Consider the following 26595-nt stretch of genomic DNA (forward strand, 5'->3'; position numbering starts at 1 on the left):
TACGTGCATCGACGAAGTCACCCACAGTGACGGTACGTACATAAGCCAGAAGGCGAGGTCAGTACAGGTGCATCAAAGCTGGGACCGAGAGACTGAAAAACAGCTTCTATCTCAAGGCCATCAGACTGTTAAACAGCCACCACTAACATTGAGTGGCTGCTGCCAACACACTGACTCAACTCCAGCCACTTTTGGCCAGGTCGCAATTGTAAATGAGAACTTGTTCTCAACTTGCCTACCTGGTTAAATAAAGGTAAAATAAATAAAAAATAAATAAAAACTTTAATAATGGGAATTGATGGGAAATGATGGGAAATATCACTAGCCACTTTAAACAATGCTACCTAATATAATGTTTACATACCCTACATTATTCATCTCATATGTATATGTATATACTGTACTCTATATCATCTACTGCATCTTTATGTAATACATGTATCACTAGCCACTAACTATGCCACTTTGTTTACATACTCATCTCATATGTATATACTGCACTCAATACCATCTACTGTATCTTGCCTATGCCGCTCTGTACCATCACTCATTCATATATTTTATGTACATATTCTTTATCCCCTTACACTTGTGTCTATAAGGTAGTAGTTTTGGAATTGTTAGCTAGATTACTTGTTGGTTATTACTGCATTGTCGGAACTAGAAGCACAAGCATTTCGCTACACTCGCATTAACATCTGCTAACCATGTGTATGTGACAAATAAAATTTGATTTGATTACAGGCAACATCCGTCCTGAGATAAATGCTAGAGTTGCTGCGTTCAAGGAGAGGAACACGAACCATTTCATAAGAAATCCCGCTATGCCCTAAAACGAACATTCAAACAGGCAAAGCATCAATACAAGACTGAGATTGAATCGTACTACACTGGCTCTGAATCTGGTCGGATGTGTCAGGGCTTGCAAACTGTCACGGATTACATAGGGAAACCCAGCCGTGAGCTGCCCAGTGACACGACCAGACAAATCAGAGAACTGGTGGTGTGGTGCCAGCACAACCACCTCTCCTTCAACGTCAGCAAGACAAAGGAGCTGATTGTGGACTACAGGAAACGGAGGACCGAGCACGCCCCCATTCACATGTTATATAGCTGGGTCTGATGTTATATATGATATATAGCTGGGTCTGATATTATATATGAAATATAGCTGGGTCTGATGTTATATATGATATATAGCTGGGTCTGATATTATATATGATATATAGCTGGGTCTGATATTATATATGATATATAGCTGGGTCTGATATTATAAATTATATATAGCTGGGTCTGATATGATATCTTCTCCCTCATCCCCCCATCCTCCACCTTTCTCCCCCTCTCCTCTTCCCATCCTCCACCTTTCTCCCTCATCTCTTCCCATCCCCCACCCTCCACCCCTCCCCCGTTCTCCCACTCCTCCTCCCCATCCCTCACCTTTCGTCCCTCCCCCCCCCCCCCCCCCATCTTCCACCTGTCTCCCCCATCCTCCACCTTTCTCTCTCCACTCCTCCACATTTCTCCCACATTCCACCTGTCCCCCCTCTTCTCTTCCCATCCTCCACCCCCCCCCCCTCCCCTCTACTTGTCCTGTTCCCATCATCCAACTTTCTCCCCCAGTCCCCCCCTTCTCCTCTCCTTGCTGTTGTTACTGTTCAGGATACTGTATATCTTCTGTTCACTTTTTTTTTCTTTTTTCTTTATAGTACTACTGTTATTCAATTTTACTTTATAGTTTAATGATTGTACTACTGTAATTAATTACTGCATTGTTGGGGAAGAGCTTGCAAGAAAGGCATTTCATTGTCCTTGTACACGGGACAATAACATTTGAATAGATAACAAGGAAATGAGAACTATGGTTGCCACTGATTAAAGTGTGTGTACTCCCTAAATAAAGGTACTCTGAACTCAGTCTGTTTTTACTTAGAGGTTTTTATTCTCCAATTAAAGTCTCGTACACTCGCTCTCTGACACACACACACACACACCTTAATTACACGTCAACATCACTTTCAAACATTTGATGGTCAGGACATGTCTCTTTCACACTGACATGACTTATGTTCTTAAAGGGTCAGAAATGTTTTAAAACACCCATCCCATCCAGAGGAATGAGTGGAGATGTGTGGGGTAGAGGGGGAACAGGGCAGACTTCAGAGCTGAGGGTCAGGGATCAGAGGTCAGGCGTGGCTGCGTTTGCGAGGCTGCTTTGGTCGTCGTGGTTTCAGGATGACGTATCGTGTGTATGTGGTGTGATGCTCAGAGAGGAAGGGAATGAAGAACGCTCTGAACAGAGGAGAAGACCTGAGAGAAAGGGAGAGGACAGAGGAGGAGAGAGAGGACAGAGGAGGAGAGAGAGGACAGAGGAGGAGGGAGAGGACAGAGGAGGGAGAGGACAGAGGAGAGAGGACAGAGGAGAGAGGACAGAGGACAGAGGAGGAGAGAGAGGACAGAGGAGGAGGGAGAGGACAGAGGGAGAGAGGACAGAGAGGAGAGAGAGGAGGGAGGAGAGAGGACAGAGGAGGAGGGAGAGAGGAGACAGAGAGGAGAGAGGACAGAGGAGGACAGAGGAGAGAGAGGAGGGAGGAGAGAGGACAGAGGAGGACAGAGGAGAGAGAGGCGAGAGGAAGTAAATATCACATTACCATTATATTTACTGCTGTCACACATAACCTCTCATTGTATGTGTCTAAATTAAAGAACAAACCAGTAAAAAGTTGACACCTACTCATTCAAGGGTATTTCTTTATTTTCACTATATTCTACATTGTAAAATAATAGTGTAGACATCAAAACTATGAAATAACACATTTCAAATATCATGTAGTAACCAAAAAAGTGTAAAAAATATATATTTAAAATTTGAGATTCTCCAAAGTAGCCTCTCTCAACCAGTTTCATGAAGTAGTCACCTGGAATGCATTTCAATTTACAGGTGTGCCTTGTTAAAAGTTAATTTGTGGAATTATTTCCTTCTTCATGCATTTGAGCCAATCAGTTGTGATGTGACAAGGAAGCGGTGGTATACAGAAGATAGCCCTATTTGGTAAAAGACCAAGTCCATATTATGGCAAGAACAGCTCAAATAAGCAAAGAGAAAAGGAGTTGATCGTGGACTACAGGAAAAGGTGGGCCGAACAGGCCCCCATTAACATCAACAGGGCTGTACTGGAGCAGGTTCAAAGTTCCTTGGTGTCCACATCACCAACGAACTATCATGGTCCAAACACACCAAGACAGATGTGAAGTGGGCACAACACCACCTTTTCCCCTTTAGGAGACTGAAAACACTTGGCATGGGTCCCCAGATCCTCAAAGTTCTTCAGCTGCACCAGAGAGCATCACTGCCTGGTATAGCAACTGCTCGGCATCTGACCGTAAGGCGCTACAGAGGGTAGTGTGTACGGCCCAGTTGATGGCAGGGGCCAAGCTTCCTGCCATCCATACTAGGTGGTGTCAGAGGAAAGCCCATAAAATTGTCAAAGACTCCAGTCACCCAAGTCAAATTGTTTTCTCGGTACCGGCGCGCCAAGTCTTGGACCAAAAGGCTCCTTAACAGCGTCTAACCCCAAGCCATAAGACTGCTGAACAATGAATGAAATTGCCACCTGGACAATTTACATTGACACCCCCTCCATTTGTTTTGTACACTGCTGATACTTGCTGTTTATTACCTATGCATAGTCACTTCACCCCCACCTACATGTACAAATGACCTCTATCCTGTACCACCGCACATTGACTCGGTACCGGTACCCCCTGTACATAGTCTCCACATTGACTCTGTACCGTAATACCCTGTATATAGCCTCCACATTGACTCTGTACCGGTACCCCCTGTATATAGCCTCCACATTGACTCTGTACCGGTACCCCCTGTATATAGCCTCCACATTGACTCGGTACTGGTACCCCCTGTATATAGTCTCCACACTGACTCTGTACTGGTACCCCCTGTATATAGTCTCCACACTGACTCTGTACTGGTACCCCCTGTATATAGTCTCCACACTGACTCTGTACCGGTACCCCCTGTACATAGCCTCCACATTGACTCTGTACCGGTACCCCCTGTATATAGCCTCCACATTGACTCGGTACCGGTACCCCCTGTACATAGTCTCCACATTGACTCTGTACCGTAATACCCTGTATATAGCCTCCACATTGACTCTGTACCGGTACCCCCTGTATATAGCCTCCACATTGACTCGGTACCGGTACCCCCTGAATATAGCCTCCACATTGACTCTGTACCAGTACCCCCTGTATATAGTCTCCACATTGACTCTGTACTGGTACCCCCTGTATATAGCCTCCACATTAACTCTGTACCGGTACCCCCTGTATATAGTCTCCATATTGACTCTGTACCGGTACCCCCTGTACATAGCCTCCACATTGACTCTGTACCGGTACCCCCTGTATACAGCCTCCACATTGACTCTGTACCGGTACCCCCTGTACATAGCCTCCACATTGACTCTGTACCGGTACCCCCTGTACATAGCCTCCACATTGACTCTGTACCGGTACACCCTGTATACAGCCTCCACATTGACTCTGTACCGGTACCCCCTGTACATAGCCTCCACATTGACTCTGTACCGGTACCCCCTGTACATAGCCTCCACATTGACTCTGTACCGGTACCCCCTGTATATAGCCTCCACATTGACTCGGTACCGGTATCCCCTGTATATAGCCTCCACATTGACTCGGTACCGGTATCCCCTGTATATAGCCTCCACATTGACTCTGTACCGGTACCCCCTGTATATAGCCTCCACATTGACTCTGTACCGGTACCCCCTGTATATAGCCTCCACATTGACTCTGTACTGGTACCCCCTGTATATAGCCTCCACATTGACTCTGTACCGGTACCCCCTGTATATAGCCTCCACATTGACTCGGTACCGTAATACCCTGTATATAGCCTCCACATTGACTCTGTACCGGTACCCCCTGTATATAGTCTCCACATTGACTCTGTACCGTAATACCCTGTATATAGCCTCCACATTGACTCTGTACCGGTACCCCCTGTATATAGTCTCCACATTGACTCTGTACCGTAATACCCTGTATATAGCCTCCACATTGACTCTGTACTGGTACCCCCTGTATATAGCCTCCACATTGACTCTGTACCGGTGCCCCCTGTATATAGCCTCCACATTGACTCTGTACCGGTACCCCCTGTATATAGCCTCCACATTGACTCTGTACCGTAATACCCTGTATATAGCCTCCACATTGACTCTGTACCGGTACCCCCTGTATATAGTCTCCACATTGACTCTGTACCGTAATACCCTGTATATAGCCTCCACATTGACTCTGTACCGGTACCCCCTGTATATAGTCTCCACATTGACTCTGTACCGTAATACCCTGTATATAGCCTCCACATTGACTCTGTACTGGTACCCCCTGTATATAGCCTCCACATTGACTCTGTACCGGTGCCCCCTGTATATAGCCTCCACATTGACTCTGTACCGGTACCCCCTGTATATAGCCTCCACATTGACTCTGTACTGGTACCCCCTGTATATAGCCTCCACATTGACTCTGTACCGGTACCCCCTGTATATAGCCTCCACATTGACTCTGTACCGGTACCCCCTGTATATAGCCTCCACATTGACTCTGTACCGGTACCCCCTGTATATAGCCTCCACATTGACTCTGTACCGGTACCCCCTGTATATAGCCTCCACATTGACTCTGTACCGGTACCCCCTGTATATAGCCTCCACATTGACTCTGTACCGTAATACCCTGTATATAGCCTCCACATTGACTCTGTACCGTAATACCCTGTATATAGTCTCCACATTGACTCTGTACCGTAATACCCTGTATATAGCCTCCACATTGACTCTGTACCGGTACCCCCTGTATATAGTCTCCACATTGACTCTGTACCGTAATACCCTGTATATAGTCTCCACATTGACTCTGTACCGGTACCCCCTGTATATAGCCTCCACATTGACTCTGTACCGGTACCCCCTGTATATAGCCTCCACATTGACTCTGTACCGGTACCCCCTGTATATAGCCTCCACATTGACTCTGTACCGGTACACCCTGTATATAGCCTCCATATTGACTCTGTACCGTAATACCCTGTATATAGCCTCCACATTGACTCTGTACCGGTACCCCCTGTATATAGTCTCCACATTGACTCTGTACCGTAATACCCTGTATATAGTCTCCACATTGACTCTGTACCGTAATACCCTGTATATAGTCTCCACATTGACTCGGTACCGTAATACCCTGTATATAGCCTCCACATTGACTCTGTACCGGTACCCCCTGTATATAGCCTCCACATTGACTCTGTACCGGTACCCCCTGTATATAGCCTCCACACTGACTCTGTACTGGTACCCCCTGTATATAGCCTCCACATTGACTCTGTACCGTAACACCCTGTATATAGCCTCCACATTGACTCTGTACCGGTACCCCCTGTATATAGCCTCCACATTGACTCTGTACCGGTACACCCTGTATATAGCCTCTACATTGACTCTGTACTGGTACCCCCTGTATATAGCCTCCACATTGACTCTGTACCGTAACACCCTGTATATAGCCTCCACATTGACTCTGTACCGGTACCCCCTGTATATAGCCTCCACATTGACTCTGTACCGGTACCCCCTGTATATAGTCTCCACATTGACTCGGTACCGGTACACCCTGTATATAGCCTCCACATTGACTCTGTACCGGTACCCCCTGTGTATAGCCTCCACATTGACTCTGTACCGTAATACCCTGTATATAGCCTCCACATTGACTCGGTACCGGTACCCCCTGTACATAGCCTCCACATTGACTCTGTACCGGTACCCCCTGTATATAGCCTCCACATTGACTCTGTACCGGTACCCCCTGTATATAGCCTCCACATTGACTCGGTACCGGTACACCCTGTATATAGCCTCCACATTGACTCTGTACCGGTACCCCCTGTGTATAGCCTCCACATTGACTCTGTACCGTAATACCCTGTATATAGCCTCCACATTGACTCTGTACCGGTACCCCCTGTATATAGCCTCCACATTGACTCGGTACCGGTACACCCTGTATATAGCCTCCACATTGACTCTGTACCGGTAGCCCCTGTATATAGCCTCCACATTGACTCGGTACCGGTACCCCCTGTACATAGCCTTGTTATTGTATTATTTTTTACTTTCGTTTATTTGGTAAATATTTTCTTAACTCTTTCTTGAACTGCACTGTTGGTTAAGGGTTTGTAAGTAAGCATTTCACAGTAAAGTCTACACTTGTTATATTTGGCGCACGTGACAAATAAAGTTTGATTTGATAAAGGTCAATCTGGCAATCCGGAAAATTTTAAGAACTTTGAAAGTTCCTTCAAGTGCAGTCGCAAATACCATGAAGCACTATGATGAAATTGGCTCTCATAAGGACCGCCACAGGAAAGGAAGAACCAGAGTTACCTCTGCTGCAGAGGATAAGTTCATTAGAGTTACCAGCATCAGAAATTGACACTGTCTGTGATTTATTTAGAATTCAAGCACACTTAACCAGCATGGCTACCACAGAATTCTGCAGTGATACGCCAATCACCTGACCTCAACCCAATTGAGATGGTTTGGGATGAGTTGGAACGCAGAGTGAAGGAAAAGCAGCCAACAAGTGCTCAGCATATGTGGGAAATCCTTCAACTGTTGGAAAAGCATTCCAGGTGAGGCTGGTTGAGAGAATACCAAGAGTTTGCAAAGCTGTCATCAAGGAAAAAGGGTCACGACTTTTAATAAAATCAAATATAAAATATATTTAGATCTGTTTAACACTTTTTTGGTTATTCCATAAGTGTTATTTCATAGTTTGATGTCTTCACTATTATTCTACAACATTGTTACATTACAGCCTAGTCATTTTAATAATGTTTACATACTGCTTTACTCATCTCATATGTATATACTGTATTCTATTCTACTGTTTACTAACTAGTCACTTTAATAATGTTTACATACTGTGTTACTCATCTCATGTGTATATACTGTATTCTATTCTACTGTATTTACTAACTAGTCACTTTAATAATGTTTAAATACTGTGTTACTCATCTCATGTGTATATACTGTATTCTATTCTACTGTGTTTACTAACTAGTCACTTTAATAATGTTTACTTACTGTGTTACTCATCTCATATGTATATACTGTATTCTATTCTACTGTTTACTAACTAGTCACTTTAATAATGTTTACATACTGTGTTACTCATCTCATGTGTATATACTGTATTCTATTCTACTGTATTTACTAACTAGTCACTTTAATAATGTTTAAATACTGTGTTACTCATCTCATGTGTATATACTGTATTCTATTCTACTGTGTTTACTAACTAGTCACTTTAATAATGTTTACTTACTGTGTTACTCATCTCATATGTATATACTGTATTCTATTCTACTGTATTTTAGTCTATGACGCTCTGACATTGCTCATCAAAATATTTATATTAATTGCATTCCTTTACTTTAGATATGTACTGTTGCGATATTTTTGGATGTTACTGTACTGTTGGAGCTAGAAACATTTTGCTACCCCTGCAATAACATCTGCTAAGTGACCAATACATTTTGATTTTATTATTCTAAAAAGGATTAGATCGTTTTTTCCCTCATCAATCTACACACAATACCCCACAAGGACAAATATATATTTTTTTTACATATTTTTGCAAATGTATTACAAATAAAAACTGAAATATTACATTTACATAAGTATTCAGACCCTTTACTCAGTACTTTGTTGAAGCACCTTTGGAAGCATTACGACCAAGTCTTTTGGGGTTTGACGCTACAAGCTTTGCACTCTTGTATTTGTGGAGTTTCTCCCATTCTTCTCTGCAGATCCTCTCAAGCTCTGCCAGGCTGGAAGGGGAACTTCGATGCACAGCTATTTTTAGATCTCTCTAGAGATGTTCGATTGGGTTCAAGTCCGGGCTCTGGCTGGGCCACTCAAGGACATTCAGAGACTTGTCACGAAGCCACTCCTGCGTTGTCTTGGCTGTGTGCTTAGGGTCGTTGTCCTGTTGGAAGGTGAACCTTCGCCCCAGTCTGAGGTCGCGGTCTGGAGCAGGTTTTCATCAAGGATCTCTCTGTACATTGCTCCGTTCATCTTTCCCTTGATCCTGACTAGTCTCCCAGATCCTGCCGCTGAAAAACATCCCCACAGCATGATGCTGCTACCACCATGCTTCACCTTAGGGTTGGTGCCAGGTTTCCTCCAGACGCTTGGCATTCAGGCCAATGAGTTCAATCTTGGTTTCATCAGACCAGAGCATCTGGTTTCTCTTGGTCTGAGAGTATTTTTGGTGCCTTTTGGAAAACTCCAAGCTGTCATTTGCCTTTTTACTGAGCAGTGACTTCCATCTAGCCAGTCTACCATAAAGGCCTGATTGGTGGATTCTGCAGAGATGGTTGTCCTTCTGGAATGTTTTTACATCTCCACAGAGGAACTCACCTCCCTGACCAAGGCCCTTCTCCCCAGATTGCTCAGTTTGGCCGGGCGACCAGCTCTAGGAAGAGTCTTGGTGGTTCCAAACATCTTCCAAATAAGAATGATGGAGGCCACTGTGTTTTTGGGGACCTTCAATGCTGCTGAAATGTTTTGGTACACTTCCCCACAGAAAGACCCAGCCACGTTTCATCTTCAATGCCCTTGCTGATGGAAGGAGGTTTTCACTCAAAATCTCACGATACATGGCCCCATTCATTCTTTCCTTTACGCGGATCAGTCGTCGTGGTCCCTTTGCAGAAAAACAGCCCCAAAGCATGATGTTTCCACCCCCATGCTTCCCAGTAGGTATGGTGTTCTTTGGATGCAACTCATCATTCTTTGTCCTCCAAACACGACGAGTTGAGTTTTTACCAAAAATTTATATTTTGGTTTAATCTGACCATATGACATTCTCCCAATCTTCTTCTGGATCATCCAAAAGTTATCTAGCTAACTTCAGACGTGCCTGGACATGTACTGGCTTAAGCAGGGGGACACGTCTGGCACTGCAGGATTTGAGTCCTGGCGGCGTAGTGTGTTACTGATGGTAGGCTTTGTTACTTTGGTCCCAGCTCTCTGCAGGTCATTCACTAGGTCCCCCCGTGTGGTTCTATGATTTTTGCTCACCGTTCTTGTGATCATTTTGACCCCACGGGATGAGCCCCAGATCGAGGGAGATTATCAGTGGTCTTGTGTGTCTTCCATTTCCTAATAATTGCCCCCACAGTTGATTTCTTCAAACCAAGCTGCTTACCTATTGCAGATTCAGTCTTCCCAGCCTGGTGCAGGTCTACAATTTTGTTTCTGGTGTCCTTGACAGCTCTTTGGTGTTGGCCATAGTGGAGTTTGGAGTGTGACTGTTTGAGGTTGTGGACAGGTGTCTTTTATACTGATAACAAGTTCAAACAGGTGCCATTAATACAGGTAACGAGTAGAGGACAGAGGAGCCTCTTAAAGAAGAAGTTACAGGTCTGTGAGAGCCAGAAATCTTGCTTGTTTTTAGGTGACCAAATACTTATTTTCCACCATAATTTGCAAATAAATTCATTAAAAATCATTCAATGTGATTTTCTGGATTTTTTTCTCAGTTTGTCTGTCATAGTTGAAGTGTACCAATGATGAAAATTACAGGCCTCTCTCATCTTTTTAAGTAGGAGAACCTGCACAATTGGTGGCTGACTAAATACCTTACTTACATACAGTGGGGCAAAAAAGTTTTTATTTTGAGAACATTTGCAAAAACCTGTTTTCGCTTTGTCATTATGGGGTATATTGTGTAGATTGATAAGGGGAAAAAAATATTTTCCTAATTTTAGAATAAGGTTGTAACATAAAATGTGGAAAAGGGAAGGGTTCTGAATACTTTCCAAATGCACTGTGTGTATAAATATATATATATCATCTATATATCTAATGTCTGTTTGTACCTGGCAGCGTTTAGGAAGGGTTTCGATGCGATGACGCTCCAGTCTGTGTTGTCAGCGTAGCGCGGCTCTCTGGGTGCTGAGGTCTCTAGGTCCAGATCCACAAGGTAATGGCACTGACGCACGTCCACCTGAAACAACAACAACACAACCAGAAGCTCTGTTGGAATCACTTTTACAGATAACTTTGACACATTCTGGAAACTGCTTTACAGGAATGATGGAGTCCATCCAAATCATTTTGGCTACTGGACTCTGTCCACGCTTTTCAAGGCTGTGTTGAGAGATTGATTTATCAATGATTCAAGCCCAGCTTAGATAATCCCTACCATTGTGTCACTGAGTTGTCATAATGCTTCATTAAATGTACATTATACCAGGGGTGTTGGCAGACACAATGTAAGTAACCTAATGTGTGCCCCTCTTAACTGCCCTGAATGCCTCTACTGATCCCACAGCTGTTGTATGCAGTAATCATGTGCCTATGAACCAGAGTTATACTGTTAGCAATGAGGTTGTGTGTCCTAGTAGGAAGACCACTGTGTGCAGCTCCCCCAGCACTATCAGCTCAAACATAAATAACATTGTCATACCTACTTCTGACAAGCCTCCAAGTAAAGCAGTGAAAACAATAAAGCAACCCAGAAGTGCTAAAAATAGCCCATATTAACATATGTAGCCTAAGATACAAGGGTCATGAAGTCAATAACTTGCTAGTAACAAATGACACTCATATTCTGTCATTTGCATCTTTCTTTTGGTGTTTTTCAGTCAGTAGAAAGGCCTTTTAGTGTCCTAAGTTTTCATGTCTGTAAGCTGTTAGTGTCTTAACGATCGTTCCACAGGTGCATGTTCATAAAAAAATGTTGGTTCATTGAACAAGGGAAACCGTGTTTAAACACTTTACAATGAAGATCTGTGAAGTGATTTGGATTTTTATGAATTATCTTTGAAAGACAGGGTCCTGAAAAAGAGACGTTTCTTTTTTTTGCTGAGTTTATATGGAAAAGAAGAAACTGCACTGGGCCGGCAGTGGAAGTTTCCGGGAGAGAGATGGACTTTGGATTATTAATGGGACAAGGACGTGAGGCTGAAAGCTGGAGATATACATCTTACAAACTAGGCGTGCATGTGGACTTCCATCTACAATTACAAGATGACAGACTGAGAATTGGATTGATTAAGTGAAATTTAGGAAACGCAAAAAGCGTGTGGGTGCTGTGACCATTCTTCCCCAAGTTCCTGACTGAGATAAATGGCAAAGGTATGTAGAAAATTAGCATTAACCATCGGTGTAGTAATGACTGCGATGGGGAAATTATTTATGGGTTAAATTAGTGGGTTATAGTTGTTTTAGGTTGCTTTTTGTGATTTATTTTGATGATTGTTTTGTAATGGAGATGTACTGCTTAAAGCATTTCCTGCTGTTTTATTTAACATTGATGGAAAGTTATTATTATTATTAAATTGTCTTGATATAAGTTTGAAGACATTTAGAAAATTAGCCTTGAGGTATATGACATTTGTTTAAGGGGAATTCATTTGGTATTGGAATGAATAAGAGTACTGTTGTAACTCAGTGGACTCCTTTAGACCTTCCTAAATGTTTTAAAATCTACAAGACTGTAGACTGTAGTTTTACAAACGTATAACTAAGCTACTGACTGAAGGAGTTATGACTGATTTCCAACAATACCATTTTCTGTCCGCCTGCTTGTGAAGTGGTAGCAGTATTGTACCCGCTAACCTTTGCTTCACAGCACTACCGGTAAAGATTTTACAATTCTATGTTTTAAAAGTTAATGATTTGAGCCTTGTGTACAAAATGTGAAAAGGCGTTGTTGATGTAACTGATTCCTGGTTTTCAAGTGAGTTAACAAAGATAGGCTAATTGAGAACAAGTAATAATTTACAACTGTAACCTGGTCAAGATAAAGCAAAGCAGTGTGACACAAACAACACAGAGTTACACATGGGACAAACGTACAGTCAATAACAGAAACATCTATATACAGTGTGTGCAAATGTAGTAAGAGTAGGGAGGTAGGCAATAAATAGGCTGTAGAGGCAAAATAATTACAATTTAGCAATTAAACACTGGAGTGATAGATGTGCAGAAGATTAATGTGTAAGTAGAGATACTGGGGTGCAAAGGAGCAAAGAAAACAAAACAATATGGGGATGAGGTAGTTGGATGGGCTATATACAGATGGGCTATATACAGATGGGCTGTATACAGATGGGCTATATACAGATGGGCTATATACAGATGGGCTATTTACAGATGGGCTATATACAGATGGGCTATATACAGATGGGCTATATACAGATGGGCTATATACAGATGGGCTATATACAGATGGGCTGTATACAGATGGGCTATATACAGATGGGCTATATACAGATGGGCTATATACAGATGGGCTATATACAGATGATATTGTTTAGGACCTTGAGCGTGATTGAGGTGCACCCATGACCAGCTCGGAAACCAGATTGTTTATCGGAGAAGATACGGTGGGATTCAAAATGGTCGGTGATCTGTTTGTTGACTTGGCTTTCGAATACTTTAGAAAGGAAGGGTAGGATGGATATAGGTCTGTAACAGTTTGGGTTTAGAGGCAGGGCAGGGTAGATATAGGTCTGTAACAGTTTGGGTCTAGAGGCAGGGCAGGGTAGGGTAGGATAGATATAGGTCTGTAACAGTTTGGGTTTAGAGGCAGGGTAGGGTAGGATAGATATAGGTCTGTAACAGTTTGGGTCTAGAGGCAGGGCAGGGCAGGATAGATATAAGTCTGTAACAGTTTGGGTTTAGAGGCAGGGCAGGGTAGGATAGATATAGGTCTGTAACAGTTTGGGTCTAGAGGCAGGGCAGGGCAGGGTAGGATAGATATAGGTCTGTAACAGTTTGGGTTTAGAGGCAGGGCAGGGTAGGATGGATATAGGTCTGTAACAGTTTGGGTTTAGAGGCAGGGCAGGGTAGGATAGATATAGGTCTGTAACAGTTTGGGTCTAGAGGCAGGGCAGGGTAGGATGGATATAGGTCTGTAACAGTTTGGGTTTAGAGGCAGGGCAGGGTAGGATAGATATAGGTCTGTAACAGTTTGGGTTTAGAGGCAGGGCAGGATAGATATAGGTCTGTAACAGTTTGGGTTTAGAGGCAGGGCAGGGTAGGATAGATATAGGTCTGTAACAGTTTGGGTTTAGAGTGTCTACCGCTTTGAAGAGGGGGATGACCGCGGCAGCTTTCCAATATTTAGGGATCTCAGACGATAAGAAAGAGTGGTTGAACAGGCTAGTAATAGGGGTTGCAACAACTGCGGCAGATAATTTGAGAGGGTCCTGATTGTCTAGCCCAGCTGATTTGTAGGGGTCCAGATTTTGCAGCTCTTTCAGAACATCAGCTATCTGGATTTGGCTGAAGGAGAAATATGGGAGGCTTGGGCAACTTGCTGTGGGGGGTGCAGAGGTGTTGACTGGGGTAGGGGAAGCCAAGTGGAAAGCATGGCCACCCGTAGAAAAATGCTTATTGAAATGATCGATTATCGTAGATTTACTTTTTGGAGTTCGTATTACAGGATGAATATTTCTGTTTGAAAAAGCTAGCCTTTATTTTCCTAACTGCCTGTGTATATTAGTTCCTAACGACCCTAAAAAGTTGCATATCTCGGGGGCTATTCGATGCTAATGCAGTACACAGCAGTATGCATTTGTTCTGGTCAAGGGCAGTCAGGTCTGGAATGAACCAAGGGCTATATCTGTTCTTAGTTCTACATTTTTTGAATGGGGCATGCTTATTATTTCTTACGGATTAGTGGGACGCTAGCGCTCCGGTGAAATTGCAGAGCGCCAAATTAAAATTAAAATTACTATAAATATTAAACTTTTATGAAATCACAAGTGTAATAAATCAAAATAAAGCCTAACTTGTTGTTAATCCAGCCGCCATGTCAGATTTCAAAAAGGCTTTACGGCGAAAGCAAACCATGCAATTATCTGAGGACAGCGCCCAGCCCACAAAGCATAACAAATAATTTTCAACCAGGGAGTTGCGACATGAAAGTCAGAAGTAGAACAGAAATTGAAGCATTAGAGATGTCAGGCTGATGTTAGGCGATTAGACCTGGCTCGCAGTCGGCATTCCAATTCATCCCAAAGGTGTTCGATGGGGTTGAGGTCAGGGCTCTGTGCAGGCCAGTCAAGTCCTTCAACACCGATCATTTCTGTATGGACCTTGCTTAGTACATGGGGGCATTGTCATGCTGAAACAGGAAAGAGCCTTTCCCTAAACTGTTGCCACAATGTTGGAAGCACAGAATTGTCTCTCATGCCATTGTATGCAGTAGCATTAAGATTTCCCTTCACTGAAACCAACGGGCCCGAACCATGAAAAACAGCACCAGACCATTATTCCTCCTCCACCATACTTTAAAGCTGGCACTTTGCATTGGGGCAGGTAGCGTTTCCCTGGCATCCGCCAAACCCAAATTCGTCCGTCGGACTGCCAGATGAAGCGTGATTCACTGTTCTGATGCGGCTATGGAACCCTGACATGTTCACTGGACGTGCTACCTGTCCCAGACCTGCTGTTTTCAACTCTCTAGAGACAGCAGAAGCGGTAGAGATATTCTCAATGATCGGCTATGAAAAGCCAACTGACATTTACCCCTGAGGTGCTGACCTGTTGCACCCTCGACAACTACTGTGATTATTATTATTTGACCATGCTGGTAATTTATGAACATTTGAACATCTTGGCCATGTTCTGTTATATTGGCCGTGTTCTGTTATAATCTCCACCCGACACAGCCAGAAGAGGACTGGCCACCCCTCATATCCTGGTTCCTCTCTAGTTTTTTTCCTAGGTTTTGGCCTTTCTAGGGAGTTTTTCCTAGCCATGTGCTTCTACACCTGCATTGCTTGCTGTTTGGAGTTTTAGGCTGGGTTTCTGTCCAGCACTGAGATATCAGCTGATGTAAGAAGGGCTATATAAATGATTTTGATTTGATCACTCCAGAGAACGCGTTTCCACTGCATCAGAGTCCAATGTCGGCGAGATTTACACCACTCCAACCAATGCTTGGCATTGCCCACGATCGTAGGCTTGTGAGCGGCTGCTCGGCAATAGAAACCCATTTCATGAAGCTCCCAATGAACAGTTCTTGTGCTGACGTTGGTTTGCAAAACCACTCGAGGTGAAAGCGAGGCAAATCAAGTTCTGAAGACGGTACTTTGCTTCTGTCCAGCCCATGATTTATAACCTAACTCATGACACACAACCTAGGCTACAACGGTTAGACAGCCCATTCCTCATCATGTGTTGACCACACAGACACACCTGTTCCATGCTGAAGCTCCACCACAAAGGAATACTGGAAAAGATTTGCCTCTACTTCAGTTTAGCCACTTTGCCTCTGCCCAGGCTTTCAACAACATTTTTTTTTATACCATCGTATATCCCGATGTTTTATTGAGTACATAACCACGATATTACAAAGGTTGACATCTCCCAACCATACTTTGTACGTGACAAATAAAAGTTGATTTGATTTAAGTACATTTAAAACTCGATGGCTTTATTCAATACAAGTAGTATTTTACTGAGTCATTTTCTATTAAGGTATCTTACCTCTTAAGTATGACAATTGGGTACTTTTTACACCTCTGCCAACACAGCCGCCACACAACACAGCCGCCACACAACACAGCCGCCACACAACACAGCCGCCACACAACACAGCCGCCACACAACAGAGGTCAGAGACTCACGTATCTTGTTGGCTCCTCCAGGTTCTGGTCGTTCATGTGGGCGGGGATAGTTTGAGTAGCCAATGGGCCGTCAGCGTACGGCTGGGGCAGCTGCCCTCTGAACTCTGATTGGATGAACTGCAGCTGCCAGCTGAAGAGAGGGCGGAGTCACACACTGGCATTCTAACACAATGCAATCAAGAACACTCAGAAACCTAAAGCCTTGTGGGAAGCTGCTATAGACCACACAGAGACACTCAAACCTAAAGCCTTGTGTGAAGCTGCTATAGACCACACAGAGACACTCAGAAACCTAAAGCCTTGTGGGAAGCTGCTATAGACCACACAGAGACACTCAGAAACCTAAAGCCTTGTGGAAAGCTGCTATAGACCACACAGAGACACTCAGAAATCTAAAGCCTTGTGGGATGCTGCTACAGACCACACAGAGACACTCAGAAACCTAAAGCCTTGTGGGAAGCTGCTACAGACCACACAGAAACCTAAAGCCTTGTAGGATGCTGCTATAGACCACACAGAGACACTCAGAAACCTAAAGCCTTGTGGGAAGCTGCTACAGACCACACAGAAACCTAAAGCCTTGTGGGATGCTGCTATAGACCACACAGAGAAACTCAGAAACCTAAAGCCCATTATTGTGGGAAGCTGCTATAGACCACAGAGACACTCAGAAACCTAAAGCCCATTATTGTGGGAAGCTGCTATAGACCACACAGAGACACTCAGAAACCTAAAGCCCATTATTGTGGGAAGCTGCTATAGACCACACAGAGACACTCAGAAACCTAAAGCCCATTATTGTGGGAAGCTGCTATAGACCACACAGAGACACTCAGAAACCTAAAGCCCATTATTGTGGGAAGCTGCTATAGACCACACAGAGACACTCAGAAACCTAACGCCTTATGGGAAGCTGCCATAGTGCTAACAGTCAGTATCTAGATAATATGTGTGAAATGCTTGACAATGTATGTGGTATCAACAAAAGAGGTATACAAAGAGACACTCTGAGAGAGCGAGAAAGACTGACTTGTTGGGCAGCAGAAAGCTGGAGGGGAACCGGTACCACTCTTTCCCAACACAGACACTGACGGGCCGGCCCTTTGGGACCGTGTGGAGAGACGGGTCCCGGGAGATACGGTGGAACTCTGGGTACAGATCCAGTGGCGCGTGGTAGCCTGGAAGGATAAACACACACATATTCAAGGGTTTTTCATTTATTTTTACTATTTTCTACATTGTAGAATAATAGTGAAGACATAAACTTTGAAATAACACATATGGAATCATGTAGTAACCAAAAAAGTGACAAACAAATCAAAATATACTTTATATTTGAGATTCTTCAAATAGCCACCCTTGATGACAGCTTTGCAGTTTGGCCAGCTCTAGGAAGAGTCTTGGTGGTCCCTAACTTCCATTTTAAGAATGATCGAAGACACTTTGTTCTTGGGGAACTTCACTGCTGCAGAAATGTTTTGGTACCCTTCCCCAGATCTGTGTGTCGTCACAATCCTCTCGGAGCTCTAGGAACAATGCCTTCAACTCATGGCTTTATTTTTGCTGACATGCACTGTCAACTGTGGGACCTTATATAGACAGATGTGAGCCTTTCCAAATCATGTCCAATCTATGAAATTTACCACAGGTGGACTAAAATCAAGTTTATTTAACCAGGTAGGTTGACTGAGAACACATTCTCATTTACAGCAACGACCTGGGGAATAGTTACAGGGGATGAATGAGTCAATTGGAAGCTGGGGATGACTAGGTGGCCATGATGGTATGAAGTCCAGATTGGGAATTTAGCCAGAACAGTGGAGTTAACAACCATACTCTTATGATAAGTGCCATGGGATCTTTAGTGACCACAGAGAGTCAGGACACCCATTTAACGTCCCATCCGAAAGACGGCACCCTACATAGGGCAATGTCCCCAATCACTGCCCTGGGGCATAGGGATATTTTTTTAGACCAGAGGAAAAGGTGCCTCCTACTGGCCCTCCCAAATTGTAGAAACATTTCAAGGATGATCAATGGAAACAGGATGCACCTGAGCTGAATTTCGAGTCTCATAGCAAAGGGTCTGAATACTTACGTAAATAAGGATTTTATTATTTTTTATAAATTTGAAAGAAAAAAAAATAATATTTTTTTACTTTGTCTTCATGGGGAATTTTGTGTAGATTAATGACAAAAAAACTAACAATTTAATCAATTTTAGAATAAGGCTGTAAAGTAACAACATTTGGAAAAAGGGAAGGGGTCTGAAGACTTTCCGAATTCACTGTTCATAGTTTTCTCCCAGGCAATTAAAAAACATTCAGATGTGTTTTATGCATTGACAAGGACTCCAACATCCAGTTTCGTTGTTTATGTAGTTTAAGTATTCAGAGTAAAAAAAACAGATCAAAAACCAAGAAAATAAAACTGAGAAAACAGAATTTGGCAAAAAGTATTAACATAATTTAGTGTATCCAATTGGCAATTACAGTCTTGCCCTATCGCTGCAACTCCTCTACGGACTCGGGAGAGCCATGCGTCCTCTGAAACACGACCCTGCTCGCCCATCGCTGCAATGCTTCTTGATACACTGCTCGCTTAACCCTTGTGGCCAGCCGGACCATTGTGTCGGAGGAAATACCGTCCAACTGGCGACCGGAGTCAGCTTGCAGGCACCCGGCCCGCCACAAGGAGTCGCTAGAGCGAGATGGAACAAGGAAATCCCTCCCCTAACCCGGGACAAGACAGGGCCAATTGTGCGCCGCCTCATGGGTCTCTCGGTCACGGCCGGTTGTGACACAGCCTGGGATCAAATCAGGGGCTGTAGTGACGCCTCAAGCACTGCGATGCAGTGAAGAAAAAATGAAGACCCCTGCCCTAGTCACTGTGTGGAGACCCCTGACCCCTGCCCTAGTCACTGTGTGGAGACTCCCGCCCTAGGCACTGTGTGGAGACCCCCGCCCTAGGCACTGTGTGGAGACACCCGCCCTAGGCACTGTGTGGAGACACACGCCCTAGGCACTGTGTGGAGACCCCCGCCCTAGGCACTGTGTGGAGACCCCCGCCCTAGGCACTGTGTGGAGACCCCCGCCCTAGGCACTGAGACCCCTGACCCCTGCCCTAGTCACTGTGTGGATACTCCTGCCGTAGTCACTGTGTGGAGACCCCTGCCCCCTGCCCTAGGCACTGTGTGGAGACCCCTGCCCTAGGCACTGTGTGGAGACCCCTGACCTAGTCACTATGTGGAGACCCCTGCCCCCTGCCCTAGTCACTGTGTGGAGACCCCTGCCCTAGTCACTGTGTGGAGACCACTGCCCTAGTCACTGTGTGGAGACCACTGCCCTAGTCACTGTGTGGAGACCACTGCCCTAGTCACTGTGTGGAGACCACCGCCCTAGTCACTGTGTGGAGACCACTGCCCTAGTCACTGTGTGGAGACCCCTGCCCTAGTCACTGTGTGGAGACCCCTGCCCTAGTCACTGTGTGGAGAACCCTGCCCTAGTCACTGTGTGGAGAACCCTGCCCTAGTCACTGTGTGGAGACCTCTGCCCTAGGCACTGTGTGGAGACCCCTGCCCTAGGCACTGTGGAGACCCCTGACGCCTGCCCTAGTCACTGTGTGGAGAACCCTGCCCTAGTCACTGTGGAGACCCCTGACCCCTGCCCTAGTCACTGTGTGGAGACCCCTGCCCCCTGCCCTAGTCACTGTGTGGAGAACCCTGACCCTAGTCACTGTGTGGAGACCCCTGCCCTAGGCACTGTGTGGAGACTCCTGACCCCTGCCCTAGGCACTGTGTGGAGACCCCTGACCCCTGCACTAGTCACTGTGTGGAGACCCCTGACCCCTGCACTAGTCACTGTGTGGAGACCCCTGACCCCTGCCCTAGGCACTGTGTGGAGACCCCTGCCCTAGTCAATGTGTTGTCCACTGTGTCACAGTTGGCGTTTCTAGGCTAAGATTCCATCACAACCTCATACTTTAATTTTCAAAACATTATTTTGTGTGCGCATGCGTGTATGTCTGTGGTGTGTGTATGTATGTATGCCTGCATGTATGTCTATGCATGTATGTCTATGTATGTACAGTGCCTTGCGAAAGTATTCGGCCCCCTTGAACTTTGCAACCTTTTGCCACATTTCAGGCTTCAAACATAAAGATATAAAACTGTATTTTTTTGTGAAGAATCAACAACAAGTGGGACACAATCATGAAGTGGAACGACATTTATTAGATATTTCAAACTTTTTTAACAAATCAAAAACTGAAAAATTGGGCGTGCAAAATTATTCAGCCCCCTTAAGTTAATACTTTGTAGCGCCACCTTTTGCTGCGATTACAGCTGTAAGTCGCTTGGGGTATGTCTCTATCAGTTTTGCACATCGAGAGACTGACATTTTTTCCCATTCCTCCTTGCAAAACAGCTCGAGCTCAGTGAGGTTGGATGGAGAGCATTTGTGAACAGTTCTTTCCACAGATTCTCGATTGGATTCAGGTCTGGACTTTGACTTGGCCATTCAAACACCTGGATATGTTTATTTTTGAACCATTCCATTGTAGATTTTGCTTTATGTTTTGGATGATTGTCTTGTTGGAAGACAAATCTCCGTTCCAGTCTCAGGTCTTTTGCAGACTCCATCAGGTTTTCTTCCAGAATGGTCCTTTATTTGGCTCCATCCATCTTCCCATCAATTTTAACCATCTTCCCTGTCCCTGCTGAAGAAAAGCAGGCCCAAACCATGATGCTGCCACCACCATGTTTGACAGTGGGGATGGTGTGTTCAGCTGTGTTGCTTTTACGCCAAACATAACGTTTTGCATTGTTGCCAAAAAGTTCAATTTTGGTTTCATCTGACCAGAGCACCTTCTTCCACATGTTTGGTGTGTCTCCCAGGTGGCTTGTGGCAAACTTTAAACGACACTTTTTATGGATATCTTTAAGAAATGGCTTTCTTCTTGCCACTCTTCCATAAAGGCCAGATTTGTGCAATATACGACTGATTGTTGTCCTATGGACAGAGTCTCCCACCTCAGCTGTAGATCTCTGCAGTTCATCCAGAGTGATCATGGGCCTCTTGGCTGCATCTCTGATCAGTCTTCTCCTTGTATGAGCTGAAAGTTTAGAGGGACGGCCAGGTCTTGGTAGATTTGGAGTGGTCTGATACTCCTTCCATTTCAATATTATCGCTTGCACAGTGCTCCTTGGGATGTTTAAAGCTTGGGAAATCTTTTTGTATCCAAATCCGGCTTTAAACTTCTTCACAACAGTATTTCGGACCTGCCTGGTGTGTTCCTTGTTCTTCATGATGCTCTCTGCGCTTTTAACAGACCTCTGAGACTATCACAGTGCAGGTGCATTTATACGGAGACTTGATTACACACAGGTGGATTGTATTTATCATCATTAGTCATTTAGGTCAACATTGGATCATTCAGAGATCCTCACTGAACTTCTGGAGAGAGTTTGCTGCACTGAAAGTAAAGGGGCTGAATAATTTTGCACGTCCAATTTTTCAGTTTTTGATTTGTTAAAAAAGTTTGAAATATCCAATAAATGTCGTTCCACTTCATGATTGTGTCCCACTTGTTGTTGATTCTTCACAAAAAAATACAGTTTTATATCTTTATGTTTGAAGCCTGAAATGTGGCAAAAGGTCGCAAAGTTCAAGGGGGCCGAATACTTTCGCAAGGCACTGTATGTCTATGTACAGTTAAAGTCAGCAGTTTACATAAACTCGTTTTAATGACTTCAACCTACGTGTTTCAACCACTCCACAAATTTCTTGTTAACAAACTATAGTTTTGGCGAGTCAGTTACTGTAGGACATCTACTTTGTGCATGACAAGTACTTTTTCCAACAATTGTTTAGACAGATTATTTCACTTATAATTCACTGTATCACAATTCCAGTGGGTCAGAAGTTCACATACACTAAGTTGACTGTGCCTTTAAACAGAAAATGATGTCATGGCTTTAGAAGCTTCTAATAGGCTAATTGACATCATTTGAGTCAATTGGAGGTGTACCTGTGGATGTATTTCAAGGCCTACCTTCAAACACAGTGCCTCTTTGCATGACATCATGGGAAAATCAAAAGAAATCAGCCAAGACCTCAGATTCTTTTTTTTGTAGACCTCCACAAGTCTGGTTCATCCTTGGGAGCAATTTCCAAATGCCTAAAGGTACCACATTCATCTGTACAAACAATAGTATGGAAGTATAAACACCATGGGACCACGCAGCCGTCATACCGGCTTGGGGCGGCGGCAGGGTAGCCTAGTGGTTAGAGCGTTGGACTAGTAACCCGAAAGGTTGCAAGTTCAAATCCCAGAGCTGACAAGGTACAAATCTGTCATTCTGCACCTGAACAGGCAGTCAACCCACTGTTCCTAGGCCGTCATTGGAATTAAGAACTTGTTCTTAACTGACTTGCCTAGTTAAATAAAGGTAAAATAAAATAAATACCACTCATGAAGGAGACGCATTCGGTGTCCTAGAGATGAACGTACTTTGGTGCGAAAAGTGCAAATCAATACCAGAACAACAGCAAAGGACCTTGTGAAGAAGCTGGAGGAAACAGGTACAAAAGTATCTATATCCACAGTAAAATATCCACAGTAAAACGAGTCCTATATTGACATAACCTGAAAGGCTGCTCCAAAACCGCCATAAAAAATCCAGACTACGGTTTGCAAATGCACATGGGAACCAAGATCGTACTTTTTGGAGAAATGTCCTCTGGTCTGATGAAACAAAAATTGAACTGTTTGGCCATAATGACCATCGACCATTTCCAAGCTGTTTAAAGGCACAGTCAACTTAGTGTATGTAAACTTCTTACCCACTGGAATTGTGATACAGTGAATTATAAGTGAAATAATCTGTTTGTAAATAATTGTTGGAAAAATTACTTGTCATGCACAAAGTTGATGTCCAAAACAACATGCCAAAATTATAGTTTGTTAACAAGACATTTGTGGAGTGGTTGAAAAACTAGTTTTAATGACTCCAACCTAAGTGTATGTAAACTTCCGACTTCTACTGTATGTATGTATGTATGTATGTGTGTATGTATGTGTGTATGTGTGTGTGTGTGTGTGTGTCGGTGGTGCGTGTCTGGACCTCTGAACAGGGCTACTGATCTGGACAGAGACAGCAGAGTGAAGAGGATCAGTGTTCCCACAGCCAGCCAGTTAGACGACACTGTGTAGTGTTCTAGACGATACCGCTGGAACAGGAAGTGGTAACACTTCTACAAAACACAACACAGAAAACACTTGATCAATACACAGGAAACGTATGTCTGACTTCAGATAGAGCGACGGCCGTCTGCATTGATTGGTCTGTTAACTCGCAAACACTCATGGGAATAGATGAAAAGTAGTTAGGCTTCAATACAATGTCACAACATTACCAAGGTGACATCGTCTAATGAACCACCTTTTATCCTCAAAAGAGTAGCTGTTCGGCCATGAATAGTGCACCGAGTTCTGCAGCACAGCTGACAGCTTTCTGCTGTGTTATCGAGTTGGCCAAATGCTCCAAAGTAACGAGGCACAGTGCCAGCTGTCAGAGTCAGATACATGCTGATTTCTGAGAACAGCCCCACAACTTTGGTGCCGTACAACTTCATCAACAAGCTGGCAACCTAGTTAACGCAATGGCCATTCAAACAAGCTAGCAGTAACCTTCTAACTGGAACAAGTTTGCTCTGCTGATCAAGCACGGTTGATTGAGCTAGTTTGCCTGATGAATTTGTACTGCACCAAAGTAATAGGACTGTTCTCAGAAATCAGTTGGTTTGCGTAGTTGTCTGCCGGTGTCCCATAGCTACAGTAGTCATTGGAGACATCAGTGATTTTCAGAAGGTAAGAACTAGTGTTAGGCTGATGCACAAAAATCGATTTTTATAGATGAGCTCCACGATTTGCCAGACAGGATCCTGGCGCTACTTGTTGGAAGACAATGGTCTTTAACAGCAAACTATGTGTCTGTCTGTGTGTGTGTGTGTACCTGTAGTGAAGACAGTGCTACGGCCCCTGCCAGACAGATGAGGGGGTAGATGGGGAACAGGAAACGTTCCTCTTTATGAGGTCTGGTGAAGAAAACCAGCATCCACAGGTACATAGGAGACAGAGTCAACCAATATGGCTTTCCCAGGTTCTGCACTGTAAAACACACACACACAATGTTAGAGTAAAGACAAATTTATTGGAAATGTTAAGAATTTGTATTTATTATTGAATATACAGTACCAAAAGTTTGGACACACCTACTCATTCAAGGGTTTTTCTTTATTTTTTACTATTTTCTACATTGTAGAATAATAGTGAAGACATCAGAACTATGAAATAACACATGGAATCATGTAGTAACCAAAAATGTAAAAGTGTTAAACAAATACAAATAGATTTGATATTTTATTCTTCAAAGTAGCCACCCTTTGCCTTAATGACAGCTTTGCACACTCTTGGCATTCTCGCAACCAGCTTCACCTGGAATGCTTTCAAACAGTGTTGAAGGAGTTCCCACATATGCTGAGCACTTGTTGGCTGCTTTTCCTTCACTCTGTGGTCCAACTCAATTGGGTTGAGGTCTGGTGATTGTGGAGGCCAGGTCATCTGATGCAGCACTCCATGGCTCTCCCTCTTGGTCAAATAGCCCTTACACAGCCTGGAAGTGTGTTTTGGGTCATTGTTCTGTTGAAAACCAAATGATAGTCCCACTAAGCTCAAACCAGGATGCTGTGTTAGCCATGCTGTTTAAGTGATAGCTTTCCAAGATGGTGTAGCAGTCGGACGTCTGTTTTGTCATGTCCCGTCCCGTGTATATATTGTTTTCTTCAGATATATTTTTAAAATCAATTTCCATCTACAGACTGAACATACTCTCCTCCAACCCGCCTCACCCAATGTGGTACGGGGGTTTCAGCAGGTTCTTCTGTTGCGACGTCCCCCCGTGGCCCATCTGCTAGCCCCGGCCTGCTAGCTGTCTGAATCGCCATGTCGCTAGCTCGCCTAGCTACTCACTGGACCCTATGATAACTCGGCTACACATGCCTCTCCCTAATGTCAATATGTCTATTGTTGTTTTGGTGACTGATTATTGTCTTATTTCACTGCAGAGCCTTCAGCCCTGCCCAACCCCCCACACATGCAGTGACCTCACCTGGCTTAACTCAATGCCTAGGTTTACCTCCACTGTACTCACATCCTACCATACCCTTGTCTGTACATTATGCCTTGAATCTATTCTTCCGCGCCCAGATATCTGCTCCATTTACACTCTGTTCCTAACGCACTAGACAACCAGTTCTTATAGCCTTTAGCTGTACCCTTATCCTACTCTTCCTCTGGTGACGTAGAAGTCAATTAAAATGTGAAATAAATAAAATAAAAAGTGTTCCATGAATTCTAAATAAATCACGGAGAGTGTCACCAGCAAAGCACCCCAACACCGTCACACCTCCTCCTCCATGCTTCAAGGTGGGAAACACACACGCGGTTATCATCCATTCACCTACTCTTGTGTCTCACAAAGACACGGCAGTTGGAACCAAAAGTCTTGAATTTGGACTCCACCCGTCTAATGTCCATTGCCCAAGCAAGTCTCTTCTTCTTATTGGTGTCCTTTAGTAGTGGTTCCTTTGCAGGAATTCAACCATGAAGGCCTAATTCACACAGTCTCCTCTGAACAGTTAATGATGAGATGTGTCTGTTACCTGAACTACGTGAAGCATTTATTTGGGCTGCAATTTCTGAGATGCAGTTAACTCTAATGAACTTATCCTCTGCAGCAGAGGTAACTCTGGATCTTCCTTTCC

At 44.1% G+C, this 26595-nt stretch overlaps 1 protein-coding gene across 1 annotated transcript in view; it reads right to left on the reverse strand.

Annotated features, from left to right (window-relative positions):
- Positions 1–1914: 1914 nt before the first annotated feature.
- Positions 1915–26595, reverse strand: part of LOC139417900 (ALG9 alpha-1,2-mannosyltransferase) — a 57951-nt gene continuing 33270 nt past the window's right edge. The window contains exons 10-15 of the mRNA XM_071166884.1: positions 24786–24940; positions 23895–24024; positions 17802–17949; positions 16772–16901; positions 11006–11133; positions 1915–2310 (exon numbers count right to left, since the gene is read on the reverse strand). Coding sequence (XP_071022985.1) covers positions 2187–2310; positions 11006–11133; positions 16772–16901; positions 17802–17949; positions 23895–24024; positions 24786–24940 — 815 coding nt within the window. The 3' untranslated portion in view covers positions 1915–2186. The remainder of the gene's footprint in view (positions 2311–11005; positions 11134–16771; positions 16902–17801; positions 17950–23894; positions 24025–24785; positions 24941–26595) is intronic.

Source organism: Oncorhynchus clarkii, chromosome 10, assembly GCF_045791955.1.
Source record: "Oncorhynchus clarkii lewisi isolate Uvic-CL-2024 chromosome 10, UVic_Ocla_1.0, whole genome shotgun sequence".
NCBI lineage: Eukaryota > Metazoa > Chordata > Actinopteri > Salmoniformes > Salmonidae > Oncorhynchus > Oncorhynchus clarkii.